The 18,799-nt window shown below is 44.1% G+C and overlaps 1 protein-coding gene across 3 annotated transcripts in view; it reads right to left on the reverse strand.

Moving 5' to 3' along the window:
* TTC38 (tetratricopeptide repeat domain 38) overlaps positions 1–13,606 on the reverse strand; it is a 30,507-nt gene extending 16,901 nt beyond the window's left edge. Inside the window, exons 1-7 of one of the 3 annotated variants that reach the window (XM_081861400.1) lie at positions 13,571–13,606; positions 12,293–12,370; positions 8,573–8,654; positions 6,938–7,109; positions 3,840–4,013; positions 2,476–2,551; positions 1,548–1,667 (exon numbers count right to left, since the gene is read on the reverse strand). In XM_081861400.1, coding sequence (XP_081717526.1) covers positions 1,548–1,667; positions 2,476–2,551; positions 3,840–4,013; positions 6,938–7,109; positions 8,573–8,654; positions 12,293–12,370; positions 13,571–13,594 — 726 coding nt within the window. In that variant the 5' untranslated portion in view covers positions 13,595–13,606. Of the gene's footprint in view, positions 1–1,547; positions 1,668–2,475; positions 2,552–3,839; positions 4,014–6,937; positions 7,110–8,572; positions 8,655–8,860; positions 8,937–12,292; positions 12,434–13,570 lie in introns of those variants that run through there. The other 2 variants (XM_081861399.1, XM_081861401.1) reach the window with 2 other exon arrangements.
* Between the last annotated feature and the right edge of the window lie 5,193 nt (positions 13,607–18,799).

Here is an 18,799-nt window from a genome sequence, read left to right on the forward strand (position 1 = left end):
ACCCCCTATTTCCTACTTCCTCCGTCCTCCTTTTTTTCAAACTCTCCCTTGCACACAGATCTCCCTTATTTCCATGCCTTCTCCATGCAGCCTCTTTTGCACAAACACACATACGACACACTTATACAAGCTACTGTATTTTCAAGATGAATTGATTTTTAAGAGCAAGCCTGTCAATTAACCTATTCAGTTGAAGAAGATCAAGTTCAGTCAAGTTCAGTCACTTGTTAATCAACTATCTCTAATTACTACACTGAATCTGGAACTTCATGTGGAAGACAACACATGGTACCAGGAGTGAAAAACCAGATTGTACGAAGGTACTATGGAACAAAACAGACCTGTGGCGTTTGCCCTCCTAGGTGACAACATGCTGGGTCCTAAGGAAAGGGTTAAATGAGTGTGAAGCAATTGGCAAGTGGGAACCCAAGGGGAGGAGTTAGAGTTAGTGTTGTTAAGGAGTCAGCTGGGTGCTAGAGAAGAGAGAGGGAGGATAAGTCTGCGGGCTGGGATAGTTTGATGTGAGAGAGTGAGAGAATCTGTTAAGAGGAGTCAGATAGACAGTTGGAATAATCAGTTAGAAGTTATTAGGAAGGTATAGGCCAGTAAAGAAACTAAGATTAAGAAACTGACAAGAAAAATTATCTGAAACCATAAACTTTTTCATGCTTATAAAATAAACTTGTTTAATTGGTTGAATGTTAACAACTGTCTGTACTCCGTGTGTACCCGAGAGAAACGGGTTGGTGGCAGCGGAGAAGCAATCACAGTGGTGGCACAGGGATCAATAGACCGTCAAACGTCCGGGAACCCTGTGTGATCGCCACAAGACCTTTCCCCAGTTCCCTTCTTCGGATCATCATCATGATGATTTATTAATTAAATTTGTATACCGCCCTTCATCCGAAGATCTCAAGGCAGTAAACAGCTCAGAAATACAGAACAGCACCACAGACCTTGTTTGAAACTGCTGTGCACACAACCTTGTTCCCTTTACTCACGCCTCTGCCATTGTTTAAAATCACCACTTTGCTGCTCTTTGTTTCCTTTATTCAAATCTCTGCTTGATTCAAACGTTATTGTTGTTTTATACCACCATTTTAAACATGCCTTCTCTTTTACTCCCCTCTCCCATGCAGACTTAATGCAAATCCAGGATTGTGACGAGGCACCACAAATACAGTGGTACCTCGGGTTAAGAACTTAATTCATTCTGAAGGTTCGTTCTTAACCTGAAACCGTTCTTAACCTGAAGCACCGCTTTAGCTAATGGGGCCTCCTCCTGCTGCTGCGCCGCCACACGATTTCTGTTCTCATCCTGAAGAAAAGTTCTTAACCCGAGGTACTATTTCTGGGTTAGCGGAGTCTGTAAGCTGAAGCGTCTGTAACCCGAGGTACCACTGTACTACAATCTGGACTGCATGATGGCAGCCTTACATTTTTATGTATATAGGAAGATAACTTGCTATGCGGAAGAACGTGCCATGGAGCAGGCCTTTCAGGATGAGAGTGTGTGAGCAAGCACCTCAGAAAGCAATATATTTTACCTTCCAGTTGTTTTCAGTTTGCTTCATAAATGACAGCCCACTCTTCAGATCCGCCTTCATTTCGTTCACGTGAGCTATGGTGTGGACAGACCATGCATCTGTTTGGTTGATAGCTAAAGCCTAACAAAAGGTTAAGAGGCAAAAATTGTACTTGTTAGCTAATGTGCTCTGTTGCTAGAAAAGCATAAATAACACTTGGCTTGGTTTCCTCTTGGTTGAGTAACATGGTGTCAAGGTCATTGCAACTGAAGAATATTAGACTAGTACACCACAACGAGGAGCAGGTGAAAAGGATTCTAGAATGTTTCTGGAAGAGTCCGTTGACACCTATGAGGAAGTCACTTAAACTGAGTACATCAGAATAGCAAAACGAGGTTGAAAATATTGTCTGCAATATCTCCCAAGCTGTGCCTTTTCCTGGCAGTATAAACTGGGGAAGCCAGGAAATCTCAAAAGAGGCCAAAAAACTATTCCTTTTAGCTCTTGATGGGCCAGACTGGCATAACTACTAGAACTACTAGGGCGGTTCATAAAAAACTTTTTTTAAAAAAAATGCCTGCTCCACAGGTCTTATCTTACTACACTAGGGATTATATAGCTGTATCTGAAATTTCATGCATATCACTTAATACCTTGACCCTGCTCCACTGAATTGAAATTTCAGCCTTCACAACATAGGGAAATGGCCAAATAAAAAGCTATTTTTGTGGAGGAGGGTCAAGATATTAACTGATATGCATGAAATTTCAGATATAGCTATATAATCCCTAGTGTAGTAAGATATGATCTTTGGAGCAGGCATTTTTTTAAAAAAAGTTTTTTTATGAACCGCCCTAATAACCACCCGGCTTACCATCAATTACCTCTCTCACTCACCTACACAAAAAATAACTTGAACACCCCATATTTCAGCCTTTTTATTTTTTACCTCATAGGCAAGCTTCTCAGCACGATCAAAGAAATTGGTTTCCATCAGTCCAAAGGAGTACATGCCTTTTAAGTAGCTAAACAGAAAAGGTAAAAACTGACAGTCAATATGAGATTACTTAATAGCACCTTGATAAATACCTTAAAATAAAAAAGAGAATTTTACTTGATGAAACTACATAAGAACTAGCATTTGCAACAGGTTCTCACTAGAAATTAGTACATTCAGGGAATCGACACTTTATTCTTAACACATGAGAGCATGTGTCCAAATTTCACTTCAGTCTGTAAAGTGTGTCGGCTCCATCCCTCCTCTGGTCCGGGTTCCTCAGAACCCCAGGTGGTCTCTTGTACTCAGAGGACCGACCCTTGAGGGAGTCCCTTACTTGGTGGCATCCTTTTCTCACAGGACAGTACTCTGTTTGGTTCTTTATATAGTTTATTTTCCTGACAGTCTTTCCTCTCTGAAGTAAACAGCCACAGACCCTTCCATATGCCTTCTCCCCTCATATCTGTCTCCTTGCTCTCCTGGATTCCTCGGCTCTTCTCATGGTCCTCCTCTTCCCTGCTGGGACCTGGGCTGGATGCTTTAAAGAGCTGCTGGGTGCTCTCTACTTCCTTAGGATGAATGGCATTTGCATGTAGGTCCTTCTCCAGTCCCAAGGCCTCCATGTTGCATCTGACTGGCCAAGGAGCTGCATGGAGACTGACAATGCCTGCCAGGCACCTTACACACAAGCCTTCTATTCTCTCAGCCTCAGATCCTCCTTCTAGAATCTTCCCCTCCATTTCTGAAGTTCAAAGGCAAGAGCCAACCATTATGTAGGGAAACAGCACCAACCACTCACAAGAGGGAGGTATGAGTAAGGCTCAGGGAACTGTTTGTATTTGTGTTTACCTCAAACAACCACTTTAGGCGGGAAACAGCTCAATGAGGAAAGGATTATGTGGGATCAGAATACAGATTAACAGTTGTCAGGTGGGGTTTACAAAACCATGGGGGATGGACTTGTTTACCATGGAGGAGGATGCAGCTGACTGATGGGAACAGTGAATGGGAGCCCTCCAGTTTGTCATAGGTCTCACTTGCTTAAGAATATTAGTACTGGGGGTGAAACAGTTATTCTGAAAATTGAGCTTCTTATTACGAATCTTTCTCTAAAATCCAGTTGTGTTGATTTACATGTACTTTTAGATTGTACACTTGTAGACTGATCTGGACACCTTTTTTGGCTGAAGAGTAGGGTTTTAAAATAATAAACCAATAAGTTGGACTGCAAGATCTGATAATATTTCTTATCTGAGGTTCTTGAATTTGAGCATGCAGTAGAATCAGAGAGTGCAGCAGAAGCAAAATGATCTTACCTACTAAGAGGAATGTCTGGTGTCCAATAAGGATAGACTCGAGCAATGGAGTCTCTCATCTGGGTTTGATGTCCCAAGTAGAAATAAGTGTCATGTGCAAATTTGAGGGCTAACAGGTCAGTTGGGTGATTCTGCAGGATTTGATCCCAGGTATCACAAGCTTTGGGAAGCTGCCTACACAGGGGAAAAACCCAAGGCGTATAAATATCCTTCAAGGCATATAAATATCCATTCACTTAGCCAGTGCCTATTTCGTGCAGATAACCAGGAAGAAATGTTGCAATAAATAATGTATTCCCCCCGCCCTTTTAGCCAACAGATTATAACCTTGTTTGGACAAGAGGGTTATTAAAAGTTGTTTGCACCACTGGTAACTTTTGTGGGTTTGTGTGCAAGACTTTTTCATACTATAGACCCGTATTCTTATATTTAAAGATGTACAATGAATGCTGCTAAAATAATGTGAATGAGATCTCCCATATTTAATTACTGATTACTTGTGACTTTCTTTTTTGAAGTACTATTTGCTTACTCAAGCCTGCACAGCTTATGACCCAGGACACTAACCACCCAGGGCAGCCTGCCAGGTGCCGGGGGGGGGGGGGAGTTGCCAGCAGGCTCCTGTGGGTGGCTGGAGGGCTGTGTATGTCCTTGTGGGACACAAGTAGCACACGTATGACTTAATTTTAAGAGCTATATGTTAAAAGAAGTAGCCCAAAGGAACTGTTTCTAATCCTTCTGTGGCTGAAGGGAGCAACTAAAACTATTGGCACTAAGTGTTGTGAGCTACCATTTGTGGAAGAGATTCCATACAATTAACAACAATAAGCTAGAAGCAGGTTAGACCCTTGAAAATATATTTTTTGTTTAAGAACTCAATTTGAAACATCATCTGTTATTTCACTCATTATATAGGGCTACCAAATAGCATTATAACATTATGCCTTATGGACAATGAGGAAAGGAAGTTATTACAAGAAAAGACGGCCTTAGTCTTTTCTGGGGGTCAATTTGTCGGTGAAAAACTTGAATCTATATAAAGATAACTATGAGAAATTATGGAATGAAATTGATTTGGTCAAGTTTGAAATTGTCATTAATGGGCAGGATATCAGTAGTTAAGATGAATGTATTGCCAAATATGTTGTTTCTGTTTCAAGCCCTACCAATTATTGATAATGTGAAGTGTTTCAAAGAATGGCAAAAAGCACTATCTAGATTTATCTGCCAGGGGAAAAAACCCAGAATCAAATATAAATTACTAACGGACTTGAAAGAAAGAGAAAGAGAAAATAGATTTGAAGATCTATTTTGAAGGAGCGGCTTTTTGCTGGATTAAGGAATGAATACAACTAGAGGACACTGATGTTTTAGATTTGGAGGGATTTGACAATGTGTTTGGATGGCATGCATGTCTATGGTATGACAAGGTAAAGGCCCATAATGGCTTTAAAAATCATGTGATTAGAAAATATCTATATAATGTTTGGATTAAATACAAAGATCTTCCAGAAAGGAAAACTCCCAGATGGCTTTCGCCAATGGAGGCAAAGGCCCAGAAAAAGTCAAATATGGAATCCAAGTGGTTGAGATATTCAGATTTGTTATTGGAAGATAATGAAGGATTTAAATTAAAACCATTTGACCGAATCAAAGATAAAATAAATTGGTTACATTATCACCAGATTAATGAATTGTACAAAATAGATAAGAAAAATGGTTTTGCTTTGGAAAAAACTAAATTGGAAACAAAGTTGTTAAAAATTTGTCTAACATGTATAATTTATTGTTGGAGTGGCATACAAAGGATGAACAAGTTAAATCCGTGATGATAGATTAGGCAAGAGATGTGGGACATAACATAATGTTTGAAGATTGGGAAAGGTTGTGGAGGAAAGGGGTTAAGTTCACTGCATGTACAATGTTAAAGGAAAATATAATGAAAATGATGTATAGATGGTACTTGACTCCTGTAAAGTTAGCAAAGATTCATCACAATAGTGAAAATCTATGCTGGAAATGTAAAGAAAAGGAGGGTACCTTTTACCATATGCGGTGGACCTGTCCCAAGGTGAAAGACTTCTGGGAGAAGATTTACAATGAGTTGAAAACAATGTTGAAATATACATTTGTTAAGAAACCAGAGGCCTTTCTTCTTGGAATAATAGGCTTGGAATTGCCCAAAAAAGACGCTAGACTGTTTTTGTATGCCACAACTGCAGCTTGAAATTTATTAGCCAAAAATTGGAAAACACAAGAAATACCAACAGTGGAAGAATGGCAGATGAAGATGGACTTTTCGGAGCTAGCCAACCTGACCGGAAGAATCAGTGACCAGAAGGAGGAGGAACATCAGGAAGAATGGAAGAAATTTAAAGACTATTTATCGAAATATGCTAAGATAAATTAAATAGAAATACTTGCAAAATAACAGATAGGCTAAGGACTTAAATATGTGAAATTATAAAACAATATGTTTAAAGTGAAGATGAAAAGAGACAAAGATGTTAAGGATTAAGTAAATTTTATGAGAAACTGTCTTGGAAAAGCATTACAATGATATATAATGAAATTCAGTCAAGGGAATTTGAGGAAGTCATTTAACTATGATATTAATATTGGACTAAGTTCAGTTTTTATTTGTGTTTGTTAGTTTGTTTGTTTAAAAATGTGGAAAATTAATAAAAAATTTGAAATATATATATATATAACATTATGCCTTAGGTCCAAGGGTAGATGTTGCAAAGCTTTGTTTGGCAAAGGAAAAAAAGCAAAATCAGAAATGTTTTAAAGGAAAGTAGGGAGGGCAAGTACCAGGGCTTTTTTTCAGCCAGAACTCACCAGAACTCAGTTCCGGCACCTCTCAGGTGGGCGCCAATGTCATTGCAAGAGAATGAGGGAGGTGTTCATGGTGAGTTCTAGCACCTCCTTTTCTAGAAAAATAGCACTGGCAGGTACACCAAATCAAGTTTTTTACAACAGACATTGCCCCTGAGAAAATGAAAATAAACTGCTTGTTCTGCAGATTTTGAGAGCTAGTTTTTACAGAAAAGGCAAAAAAGCTTTCCAACTTCACTGCCTAAAAACCAAGGACTTACCCATTAGCAAAGAGCTCCAATGCAGAAACGTGTAATTTCTCTCGTTCAGTCAATGGCTGAGACTGTGACAGTGCCACCATTTTCTTTATTGCACCATCTAGTTTTCTGTCAAGTCGAGGTGAACTCCCAGTACCAATCAGAACCAAACCATTTGAAATCACATGACCCATTACTGCAGATAAAGTCAGAAGTAAAAACTTTACATAAAAGATTATATCAGTGGACAAAACCTGCAGTCCTTTACCTAATTTCATAGAGATTAGGAGGAGCCTGGAAGGAGAGGAGTGGGGACAAAGTCAAAACTGATGGAGTGATGGAATGAGAAAGGGTGGCAAGCCCTCTGGAAATTATTAATTCAGACTTATTACAGGAGTGATCTGTGTGTCCACTGGCAACTCCTTGACGGGCAGGGAAAGAAAGGGGTGGCAGAAAGAGGGAGAGAGGAAGAAAGCGAGAATGAAGCGCTCCCAGTTGCTTTGAGCTCGGGTATGCAGCCCTCAAAAGATTGCCCAAGAAAATGGGGCCCTCAACAAATAAAAGCTATAGTCATCTTTTAGTTATATAATAGAAGAAGAAGAAGAAGAGTTTGGATTTGATATCCCGCCTTTCACTCCCCTTCAGGAGTCTCAAAGCGGCTAACAATCTCCTTTCCCTTCCTCCCCCACAACAAACACTCTGTGAGGTGAGCGGGGCTGAGAGACTTCAAAGAAGTGTGACTGGCCCAAGGTCACCCAGCAGCTGCATGTGGAGGAGCGGGGAATCGAACCTGGTTCCCCAGATTACAAGACTACCGCTCTTAACCACTACACCACACTGTTGTTCCTCAAACATATTTCTTTATTTTCTCAACTATACAGAAAGCCTGATTGTAATGAACCTCTATGTGGTTTACAAAGAATAAAAACAAAACATTAAAAATATCAATAAAAGACTGTTAAAAACAGGTATTTAAATAAAAAAGATACCGGTAGTTCAAATCAACAATAGGTTTAAAAGATGTGTTTTAACCTCAACTTTTACATATGTGGATAGGCTTGCATGAACAGAAATGTTTTCGCCAGATTCCAAAAAGAGTGAAGCAAGGGAACCTGCCTGGTTTCAATACAGAGAAGGTGGCCAGGTAAAAAAAAAAAAAAAAAGTTCTATCCATTTACCTCCAAGAATCACATCCAAAGTATTTTTCACCATATATTTGAACCCATGAAGACTAGAAACATTAGCTTTTCTTTTTTTAAAAGAAAAACAAAACTTAAGATCCAACTATGGTGAGAAACTGGCCAATCTAGATTCAAATCATGGCTTACAATGCAAGTTTATTTTAAGGTAACCATATATAGTGTTAAGAGAAGTTTTTCTGTTGAGATGAAATGACAAATCTCAGGTAACTAAAAGCTGAATGCATAAGTTTCTGAAGGAGAGAGGATGGGTAGGCAGGTGAGCCCAGGGGCCAGAGTGGGTCTGAGTTCAACCATTATGGTCCCAAAGAAAATAAGCATTGCACCTCCCTCCCTCCCTCCCTCCCTCTCCCCTCCGACCTCTCTCTCACACACACTTTTTTGGCCAATTCTTCACATTTTCTACAAGGAAACAACGTTATGGCACACAAAGATGCACTGAAGTCGTTTTGTTACTTACAAAAATTAGGGTCAGCTGCCTGTAGTTTTGAGAAAGTTCCTTCAAGGCCCCCTAAACTATTATCATTTTTCCAGGTCACATACTGTAACAAATACAAACAATACACTGGTTAAGAATTCAAGAAGAGATAAGTTTCTTTTCATCATCTCATGCAAGTGAATCTTACATTAAGCAGAAAACAAATGTAATATATTTCCGCTTCTGGCTCATGTGGCAATCCATGGGAATATTCTTAAGGTGATTTTCTTAGTTCCATTAATACAGTATACAGAATTCAGAACTACTAACCAACTTTAATTCTGTTATTCCAGTCTCTGGGAGAGATAATTATTCCTGAGATGAGTTCATTATTCTGGGAACTAAGATACTACTGGGGGCGGGGGGCGGGGGCCTGAGCACTGCATTTCCTGCAAAGGCAAGGGCAAAAAAGATTGTTCCTGACTTGACTGTAGCATGTCCTGTTGCTGCACATGGAAGCTTTGCTGCTTCAATTGTTTTAACTCTTTTTAATGTGTGTGGTGGGTGTGTTGTTGTTTGTTTTTATTGAATGAGAGGAGATCTCATGTTGGGGAGAGCAGGGAGGTCCCCCAATTGCAGTGGTTCAGGGTAGGGGGAGGTATGGTGTGGGAGGTGGTGCAGGCTGGGTGAGGGGCAAATGGCACAGGCAGTTATTAGTATTATTAAATTTGTTTATATCCTGCCTTTTTCCTAGACTGGGTCTCAAGGCAGCTTACAGATAAAATAGAAACGGCTAAAAATGTAGATTTATGTTGGGGGTGGGCAAATGTCCACGACTCCTCTTGTTTTATTTAAGTATGTTTACCCTACATTTTCAAATAAGGTGCTTGGCATACATACAGAATAAAAGACAAAGTTAAGTGACTGTGCCACGTGCCAGCTCCTCCTCCCTTGGGTCTGTTGATGAATGCCAGGCTGGCTCGGAGTAAGACCTCCCTCACCCATGACCTGATTGTGGATGAGGAAGCCCATCTGGTCTCATCACTGAGCCTGGACGGGTGAACAGAGCAGAGTTGATCTCACCCAGCTGTCCCCACCTGGCTACTTAGGGCAGCAGCATCAGGACAGATTTGAGTGTTGGGGAGGAGGAGATACTGTGGTCCGGAGATTTTTCTCTCCCCCTCTCTCTCTCTCCAGGCTGTTTGTACACTTGGTGGGAAATCTAGAGTGTGTGTTCCTGGCACTGAACAACCAGGACAGAAAAGGGGATTCTGCTGGTTTGCCACCTGCCTCGCTGCCAAGCAGTCTTCCTACCTGAGCTGACAGAGATGGTTTTAAAGGTAGTGTTGAGCACTCCCAGACTGCTGGTTTTGGGGGACTTCCAAGAGCCATACTGAAGCAACTGTCTCTGGGGTGGCTTAGGACTTCATGGCTGCCACGAGCATCATGGGGTGGTTCAACATGTCATTGGTGCATTGCATGTGGCAGGCCACACACTGAACCTTGATTTCTCAACCGGTCAGGAACGTTTTTATACCCAAAGGAGCATCTCCACCCCCATCATGCATTCGGTACACTGAAGTCCAGCGCTGAGGGTCTTCTGGGGGTTCCCTCACTGCGAGAAGTGAGGTTACAGGGAAACAGGCAGAGGGCCTTCTCGGTAGTGGCGCCCTCCCATGAGATGTCAAGGAAATATACAACTGCCTGACTTTTAGAAAACATCTGAAGGCAGCCCAGTTCAGATAAGTTTTTTATGTTTGATGTTTTATCATGTTTTTAATATTCTATTGGGAGCCGCTCAGAATGGCTGGGGAAACCCAGCCAGATGGGAGGGGTATGTATGTATGTATAAATAAATAAATAAATTGATCTGAAAGTGGAGGATATGGACATCAGTTCCTTGTCAAGGTCAGATCACTGCCTTTTCAGCACCCTTTTTTCCTCTTCAGAGCCAGGGGACTTATTAGGATGGTCTGCCCTTGGAGACTGATGGATCCAGTGGGTTTCAAGGTGATTCTGGGGGATTTTCCAGTTACTATGACTGGTTCTCTTGTCAAAGTTCTGACTGACCTCTGGAACATCTGAATGTATCAGGCTGCTGCATTATAGTTCATGAGCAACCTCTCTCATTTCACTGAGCCTGCTTGGCTCCATGGTATACTCCAGAACTTAGGACAATGAGACAAGCTACAGCAAGGCTTGAAGGCAAGTGGAGGAAAACTGGGACTGTCTCTGAAGATGGTTCAGAAACTTCAGGTGGTGCAGAATTTGGGGGTTACGTTGCTCACCAGAGCAAGACGGTTTGAGCATAGAATGCCAATCCTGGCTTGACTGCACTGGCTGCCAGTTGGTTTCTGTGCTGAATTCAAAGTGCTGGTTTTGAAATATAGAGCCTTAAACAGCTGAGGACTGCAATGCTTTAAGGACTGCCTCTCTCAGTATGAACTGACCTGGACCCTGCAATCATCATCCGAGGCCCTTCTTCGCTTGTCCCCTGCTTAAGAGGTCCAGAGGGCGACAACATTAGAACAGGCCTTTTCTGTGGTGGCTGCCCACTTGTGGAATGCTTTCCCCAGGGAAGCTCACCTGGTGCCTTCATTACGTGTCATTAGGTGCCAGGCAAAAAGACTCCTCCTTTAACAGGCCTTTTGCTAAATAAACTCTCTATGGCCTCTTAAACTATTGGGGACGCAAGTGGCGCTGTGGTCTAAACCACTGAGCCTCTTGGGCATGCTGATCGGAAGGTCGGTAGTTCGAATCCCCATGACAGGGTGAGCTCCCATTGCTCTGTCCCAGCTCCTGCCAACCTAGCAGTTTGAAAGCATGCCAGTGCAAGTAGATAAATAGGTACCGCTCCGTCAGGAAGGTAAACGGCGTTTCCGTGTGCTCTGGTACTCGTCATGGTCCTCTGTGAACCAGTAGTGGTTTAGTCATGCTGCCCACATGACCCGGAAAGCTGTCTGTGGACAAACGCTGGCTCCCTCGGCCTAAAAGTGAGACGAGCGCCGCAACCCCAGAGTCGCCTTTGACTGGACTTAACCGTCCAGGGGTCCTTTACCTTTTAAACTTATTGGGAGGGATTATTGTTTTTGTTTGTTACTATGTTATGTATTTTTGTGTTTTTATGTTGTAATCCTGTGATCCTTGGATAAAGGGAGGTACAGAAATTGAATAAAAATAAAGATTGCTTTAGATAGCTTCACAAAAATAATAGCTCTCAGACACAGCAGCAACCATATCTTTTAAATGCAACTATACTCTAACTACTGCTATTAGAGTCTAACTAGGGGCTGTGTTCCTGCTCACTCCACTCATCAAGAACCTGGGAGACCAGGGCTGAAATCCCCAGCTAGTCCAGAAGCTCACTGGGTGACCAGGGCCAGGTGCCCCCTCCCAGGGTGAAATGGGGAGGAGGGGAACCAGGTGCACCACCTTGAGTTCCTCGGAAGATTAAGGTGGTATGTAAATGTAATAAAAATATTCATTTATCAAACAGCCATTGCCTTCACCTTTCTTCATACTTTTTGAGAGCATGCAAAAGCAAACTAAAGGGAATTTTATCACTAAAGGGGATCTTTATTTTCCCTTTATTGATATGGATTTTCCCTTCACACCTGAAAGACTAACACGGCCCCTCTGTAATTGCAATTTTCTTACTTCACCCCTCCAAAATATATGGGAAAACATATCAAATATTTACAAAAGGTTATCCATTAGAATAAATATTGTTTTTATGTGCAATAATCTCTTCTTCTTTCCTACCTGAGTCAGGGCAGCATCATACATTTTACAGGCCTCATTACTTGTGGTTGAAAGAACAAGTCCCGCATCATGCCAGGCCTGGAAGGCATAAGACAAGGCTTGATTTATCTCTGATGTAGAAATATTAAAATTCTGGAAACTCTGAAGTCATAACAGAAAAACACTTAAAATTTTTTACACACAAACACTTAAATTTTATATACTACTTGAGTGTAGTAAAATCTCAAAGCAGTTTAATAAATACATGAATTGTTAACTGTCCTCTTCAGATGAAGAGTGGTATTGAAATTTAATAAATAAAATAATAATTGAGAGCATTTGTACCCTTGCTCTTCAGCCAAAAAAAGGCTCCCAGAGAAACTTGAATACAATCAATTAAAACAAGACAGCTTCGTCCTGCAGGCTTACAATCCCACAGGCACTGCAGCCAAGGGGAAAGGGACAGGGAGGGGGGAGGAAAGAAGCAAACTCAGGCACCAGCTGGCAGAGAAAGGGCCCAGGGGCAAGAGGCAGAAGATGGGGCTGGGCTGGAAGAAGCCCTGCCCACCATCACGCCCACCAAAGCAATGCTGACTTGCCCATCATGCCTAAAACTTAGGGGTTTAAGAACATTAACCGTATTAAGGTTCAACAATGCACTTTCCCACAGAGCCTCTAAAATCTCTCTTCTGCTATTACAGTGTCATCATGAGAAGGAAATGTGAAAGTGAGCATTTTGGTCAATGTATAACCGGATGACAAGAGAACCTTTGAGCTTTGAGCCTCAAGTGGAAATGCCCTTACATGGTTCATGCAATTATCCTGTTGTCTCTGCAGGTTTGAGGAAGAAATTACGACCAAACACAAAGCCATTTTATGTCCACGGACTTTTACCACTGTTTAATTTTCCAGTATGTTGTGTTTTATCTCTGCCTTTTTAGTTAATAGCTGCATTGTAAAACCTTTATGTTTCTGAACGTAGATTATACAACTTAGAAAGATTCAAAATCAACTGCATTGAGCAGATTAAGGCTGCGATCCTAGCCCCGTTTCCCTGGGAGTAAGCACCGTTGAATTCAACCGGACTTGCTTCTGAGTCGCATCAAATAAAGCATTTTCAAAGGGTTCCTGCTCCAAGTTTTCCATTTCCACCGCGTAAAGAACGCCTCCTCGCGCGCCCTCCGCCCTTTCTCCCGAGTAAGCGCGGCGGGACCCAGTGCTCCAGCCAAAGCCGCGCTTCTCCCTTTCTCCCGGTCCCTCCCCGCGCCTTCGCCCCCCATTTCTCACCCCGGAACTGACCTTGCAGTCGCGGAGATGCGCCATGCTCCCGCCGAGAGAGAGAGAGGAGTCGCCGCCGCCCCGAGTCCGGAACGGGCGGGGAGGAAAAAGCCAACGCGGAGCAGCGAGAGGCGAGGTTTCGGCGCCCCCTCGCGACGCCCTCTCGAAAGAGGGGCTTGGCCGGAGGAACCAGCCTGGCTGCCCCGCGCCCTCGGGGACCCGGGCTGGCGGGGGGGCGGGGAGGCGACGGGCTTTGCGTGGCCTGCGAGGATCATCCCTTTTTTATTTTTAGAGGAAGTGCCTATTTCATTACCCAGTTTGGGGCTACGTGTCTTAAACGGAAAGCATTTAAATTTGGGCCACTTTAATTTCTTAAGTGTGCCGAGAATGTAGGTGCGTGCCTACTTGTTTCACATGTGTGGTGCATACACGTGTACCTCTCAGGATTCTTGGGGCGGGTGGGGGGAAACGACCTCATGGCTTCCTTCTCAGGCTTTGCTCGGATGGAAATAATGACCTCATCAATGGTGTTAGGGAAGCTTCTTTTGTTCACTTTTTGGAGCAATGGCCTGCTATTCTGTCACAGAGGCCTTCATCCTCTCCCTGACCCCTCTGGATTTCAAGGTCAGACCCCCATCCGAGTATGGGAAGGAATACAGTGGCCCATAACTTGGTGGCCTTTTGAGGGTGAAACTATAAAGTTGTGAGAATTGTGTGATGCCAGTGTGACTTGCTGCAAATGCGTAACTGGGGTGGGGGTGGGGGGTGGGGTTAGGCAATGTTAGATTTTCAACATCACAATGTATCATCAGCCAAACATCATGGTTTGGCTCTAAACCACCTCAGCTCTCCCCATGGGAGCCCAGCGCTTTGCAGGCCTGCCGCTCAGCTCCCCAGATGAGCCAGCCCATCTCTCTTTCCTTGGGGCTCCTTCCTGAGGCTTCCTTCGCCAGCATGGGGGCCGGTGAGCTACCTCTTTCTTCCCGCTTCCCCCCCCCCTCCCTGAGGATGGAACAGGCGGCGGTAGCCAAGTGCACAGAACCTGACGTGTGACACGGGGGCGAAGTCTGCAAGGCCCAGGGTGCAAAGCAGAGTGGGGCTGGCCTGCAAGCCGGAGCGGGATGGGGGCTCTCTCAGCTGGGGAGCAGGAGTGAGTCTTTTGGTGCTGTGCACACCTGCTGACTGGCATGTCATTGCAGCCACACCAGCCTGGCCAGGTGGAGACATTAGGCACTGACCTGGCACCTGGACAAATCCGTTTCCTCACAAAGGGCTAGCACCCAGCTAATTTTGAACGCTACCTGAGAGTTGCTGGAACTGAGTTGTGGCATATTCTGGCTGAAAAAAGCCCTGTTTACATCTGTCCTGTTATGTACTGAGTTGAATAGGATCCAAAATGCAGCAGTCTGATTGGTCCTAGAACAATAGGATCCAAAATGCAGCAGTCTGATCCGTCCTAGAACAATGCAGCAGTATGATTGGTCTGCAGGAGCCACCCAATCCAGCTCCAGGTGGAAGTGAATCCACAACCTGATTGGCCTACAGGAGAATCCCAGAATTAGCCAATCACGTGCGACCCATTGTGTAAATAATGTATATAAAGCAGATATTTTGGGGAAACTTTCATTCCTCCTCACCACTATGAGCTGAATAAAGAGCATGAAATCCACTCTCGCCTCTGAGTATATTTCATGTCCCTCAACTTGATGGGCTGTATAAAGCAGGATCATCACCTTGTCATGCGGAGTGGGCTTGAATGTTCCTATGACCCTTGTGAGCGAAGCCGTCCGGAGTCTCGTACTCCTGGTAGGGTCACCCAAGGCAGTAAGGTCAAGGGGAAGGAGTTAGACCAGGGGTCAGCAACCTATTTCAGCCATGGGCTAGTCCACTGTCCCTCAGACCTTGTGGGGGGGGGCGGACTATTTTTTTTTTGGGGGGGGGGAATGAACAAATTCCTATGCTCCACAAATAACCCAGAGATGCATTTTAAATAAAAGGACACATTCCACTCATTTACAAACACACTGATTCCCAGACCATCTGCGGGCCAGATTTAGAAGGTGGTTGGGCCCACATCTGGCCCCAGGGCCTTAGGTTGCCTATCCCTGCACTAGACAAAGAATGATCCAGGAAGTCCTCAATGGCAAAATAGGCAGAAGATAAGTGATATGTTACAATGGCTGTGAAGGCAAATGAAGGCTGCAGCATGCTATCGTAACAGAGCCTTACTGCAAAGACTGTGCGGTGGTCAGCATGCACTGATCTGATTCATGCACAGGCATCTTCCAAAACCCCATAATGGACTCACTGTTAATACTGTGTTCATGGAAGACAATCTGACTCTGCTACAAGTGATCAAAGAAGAAAAAGAAGAAGGTAAAGCAGGAGAGGACACGTAGGAGTGATCATGGCCCAAGGGCATTTGTGTATTCCACAAGTCAGTCAGGACTTCAACATAGCAGCCATAAGGTCCTGAGATGCCCCAGAATTAATGGAACCAACAGTTTTGGAGTCCTCAGCTCCACCTCCAAGACTATCTCTGTCAGCTCAGGCAGGGAGACTGCTGGGCAGTGAGGCAGAATCCTTAATCTGTACCAACTGTCCAGTACCAGGCACAAGCCCTCTAGGTCTCCATTCAAGCAGGGCAAAGCCTGGAGAGAGAAATAATTCCTATAGACTACAGTAAATTCTGTCTGACCCCAAAGTGTGCTCATTGCTCCACTGAATACCCAGGTGGGCAAAGCAGGGTGAGACCATATCCACCGTGCTCATCCAGACAAGTCTTGATAATGCAAACCAACTCGGCTTCCTCATAGAATCATAGAATCATAGAGTTGGAAGAGACCACAAGGGCCATCGAGTCCAACCCCCTGCCAAGCAGGAAACACCATCAGAGCACTCCTGACATATGGTTGTCAAGCCTCTGCTTAAAGACCTCCAAAGAAGGAGACTCCACCACACTCCTTGGCAGCAAATTCCACTGTCGAACAGCTCTTACTGTCAGGAAGCTCTTCCTAATGTTTAGGTGGAATCTTCTTTCTTGTAGTTTGGAGCCATTGCTCCGTGTCCGCTTCTCTGGAGCAGCAGAAAACAACCTTTCTCCCTCCTCTATGTGACATCCTTTTATATATTTGAACATGGCTATCATATCACCCCTTAACCTCCTCTTCTCCAGGCTAAACATGCCCAGCTCCCTTAGCCGTTCTTCATAAGGCAATGTTTCCAGGCCTTTGACCATTTTGGTTGCCCTCCGCTGGACACGTTCCAGTTTGTTCCAGTGTGGTGTAGTGGTTAAGAGCGGTAGTCTTGTAATCTGGGGAACCGGGTTCGAGTCTCCGCTCCTCCACATGCAGCTGCTGGGTGACCTTGGGCCAGTCACACTTCTCTGAAGTCTCTCAGCCCCACTCACCTCACAGAGTGTTTGTTGTGGGGGAGGAAGGGAAAGGAGATTGTTAGCCGCTTTGAGACTCCTGAAGGGGAGTGAAAGGCGGGATATCAAATCCAAACTCTTCTTCTTCTTCTCTTCTTTGTCAGTGTCCTTCTTGAACTGTGGTGCCCAGAACTGGACACAGTACTCCAGGTGAGGTCTGACCAGAGCAGAATACAGTGGCACTATTACTTCCCTTGATCTAGATGCAATACTCCTATTGATGCAGCCCAGAATTGCATTGGCTTTTTTAGCTGCCGCGTCACACTGTTGGCTCATGTCAAGTTTGTGGTCAACCAAGACTCCTAGATCCTTTTCACATGTACCTCTTTTAGTCTTGGTCTTAGCGTAGTTGGGTTGGAGCTCATGCTGAACACAGTATTCATGTAGAGCTTGCAACATTCTCCTCAGTCCAATAGGGGATCTGGCAAGAAGTGTGGCGTCATCCGCGTACAGAAGAACATTCAGAGATCGGCCTGCTAATTTGGGGGGGTGGAATGCATCATTGGCCATGTGAGTCACCAGTGAGTTAATGTAAAAACTAAACAATGCTGGGGCCAGTAGACAACCCTGTCTTACCATCCATAATCAAATCATGGATAAAAGAAATACATCAGTAATAACAACTTTTGATACAAAATAGCAACAGGAGCGAATTTCAACTCATCTAAAACTTAAACCATATCATTCATATAAAAATTAAATTTAAAAATGTCAGTATATATAATTGCTGGTGCTAACAAGTGTCTATATTTTCTAGGTAATTTTAACCTATACAGTGGTACCTCAGGTTACATACGCTTCAGGTTACAGACTCTGCTAACCCAGAAATAGTGCTTCAGGTTAAGAACCTTGTTTCAGGATGAGAACAGAAATCGTGCTCCGGTGGTGTGGCAGCAGCAGGAGGCCCCATTAGCTAAAGTGGTGCTTCAGGTTAAGAACAGTTTCAGGTTAAGAACGGACCTCTGGAACGAATTAAGTACTTAACCTGAGGTACCACCATAGGCGCCGGCTCCATGGGGCCTGAGGGGGCCCGAGCCCCCTCAAAAATTCGTTTGGGGGGGCTCAGCCCCCCAATAATTTAAGAAAATTATTACCGTAAACTTCGCTCTATAACACGCAGATTTTTTCTCCTAAAAAGTAAGGGGAAATGTCTGTGCGTGTTATTGAGCGAATGTGTGGTCCCTGGAGCTGACTCGCCGGAGCGCAAGGGCAAAAATAGGCAAAAATCAGGCAAAAATCAGATCGGGCGGTCGGGCGGAGGGAAGGCGGAATGCTGCTTTCCTGCATTCTGCCTCAGGGTCTTACTGCCCACCCGCTTCTGTTGCTGCGTTTGCTCAAACTCAACAAAGAGCAGGGAATCCCCTGCCCTCCTGGCAAGCAGAGGGTTAAGGAAAGGATCGAGTCCTTCCTTCTAATTCTTTCCTAGTCACACTGCGTGCCGGCTCCAGCCCACCACCTCCTCCTCTCCGTGCTCTAGGGACTCGCAGGTGGGAGAGAGAGAGAGAGGGCTGGCTTGGGGGGGGGGGACTTTTGCCTTCCTTTCCTCCCCCCCACCCCGTTAAACTCCTCCCCTGCATTCTTAGCCAGCTGCTTCTCCGCACACCCCTCTTGTGCTTCTTGTCCCTTCTGTGTTTTTCCTTCCCTCCCCATTTAAAACGTGGTGACAAAGCACGGATCCACATGGATCCTCAGGATTTTTGCATTGGGTCACCCCAAATTCACCATCAGATCACATTACATGTCCATGGCTACAGTCTGTACCAAAAAAATCACGCACCCACTGTTGCCTGGGGCTGCAATGGTGCAAAAACGTGGTTACA

This window comes from Podarcis erhardii (assembly GCF_964252035.2).
Source record: "Podarcis erhardii genome assembly, chromosome: 5".
In the NCBI taxonomy this organism is placed as follows: domain Eukaryota; kingdom Metazoa; phylum Chordata; class Lepidosauria; order Squamata; family Lacertidae; genus Podarcis; species Podarcis erhardii.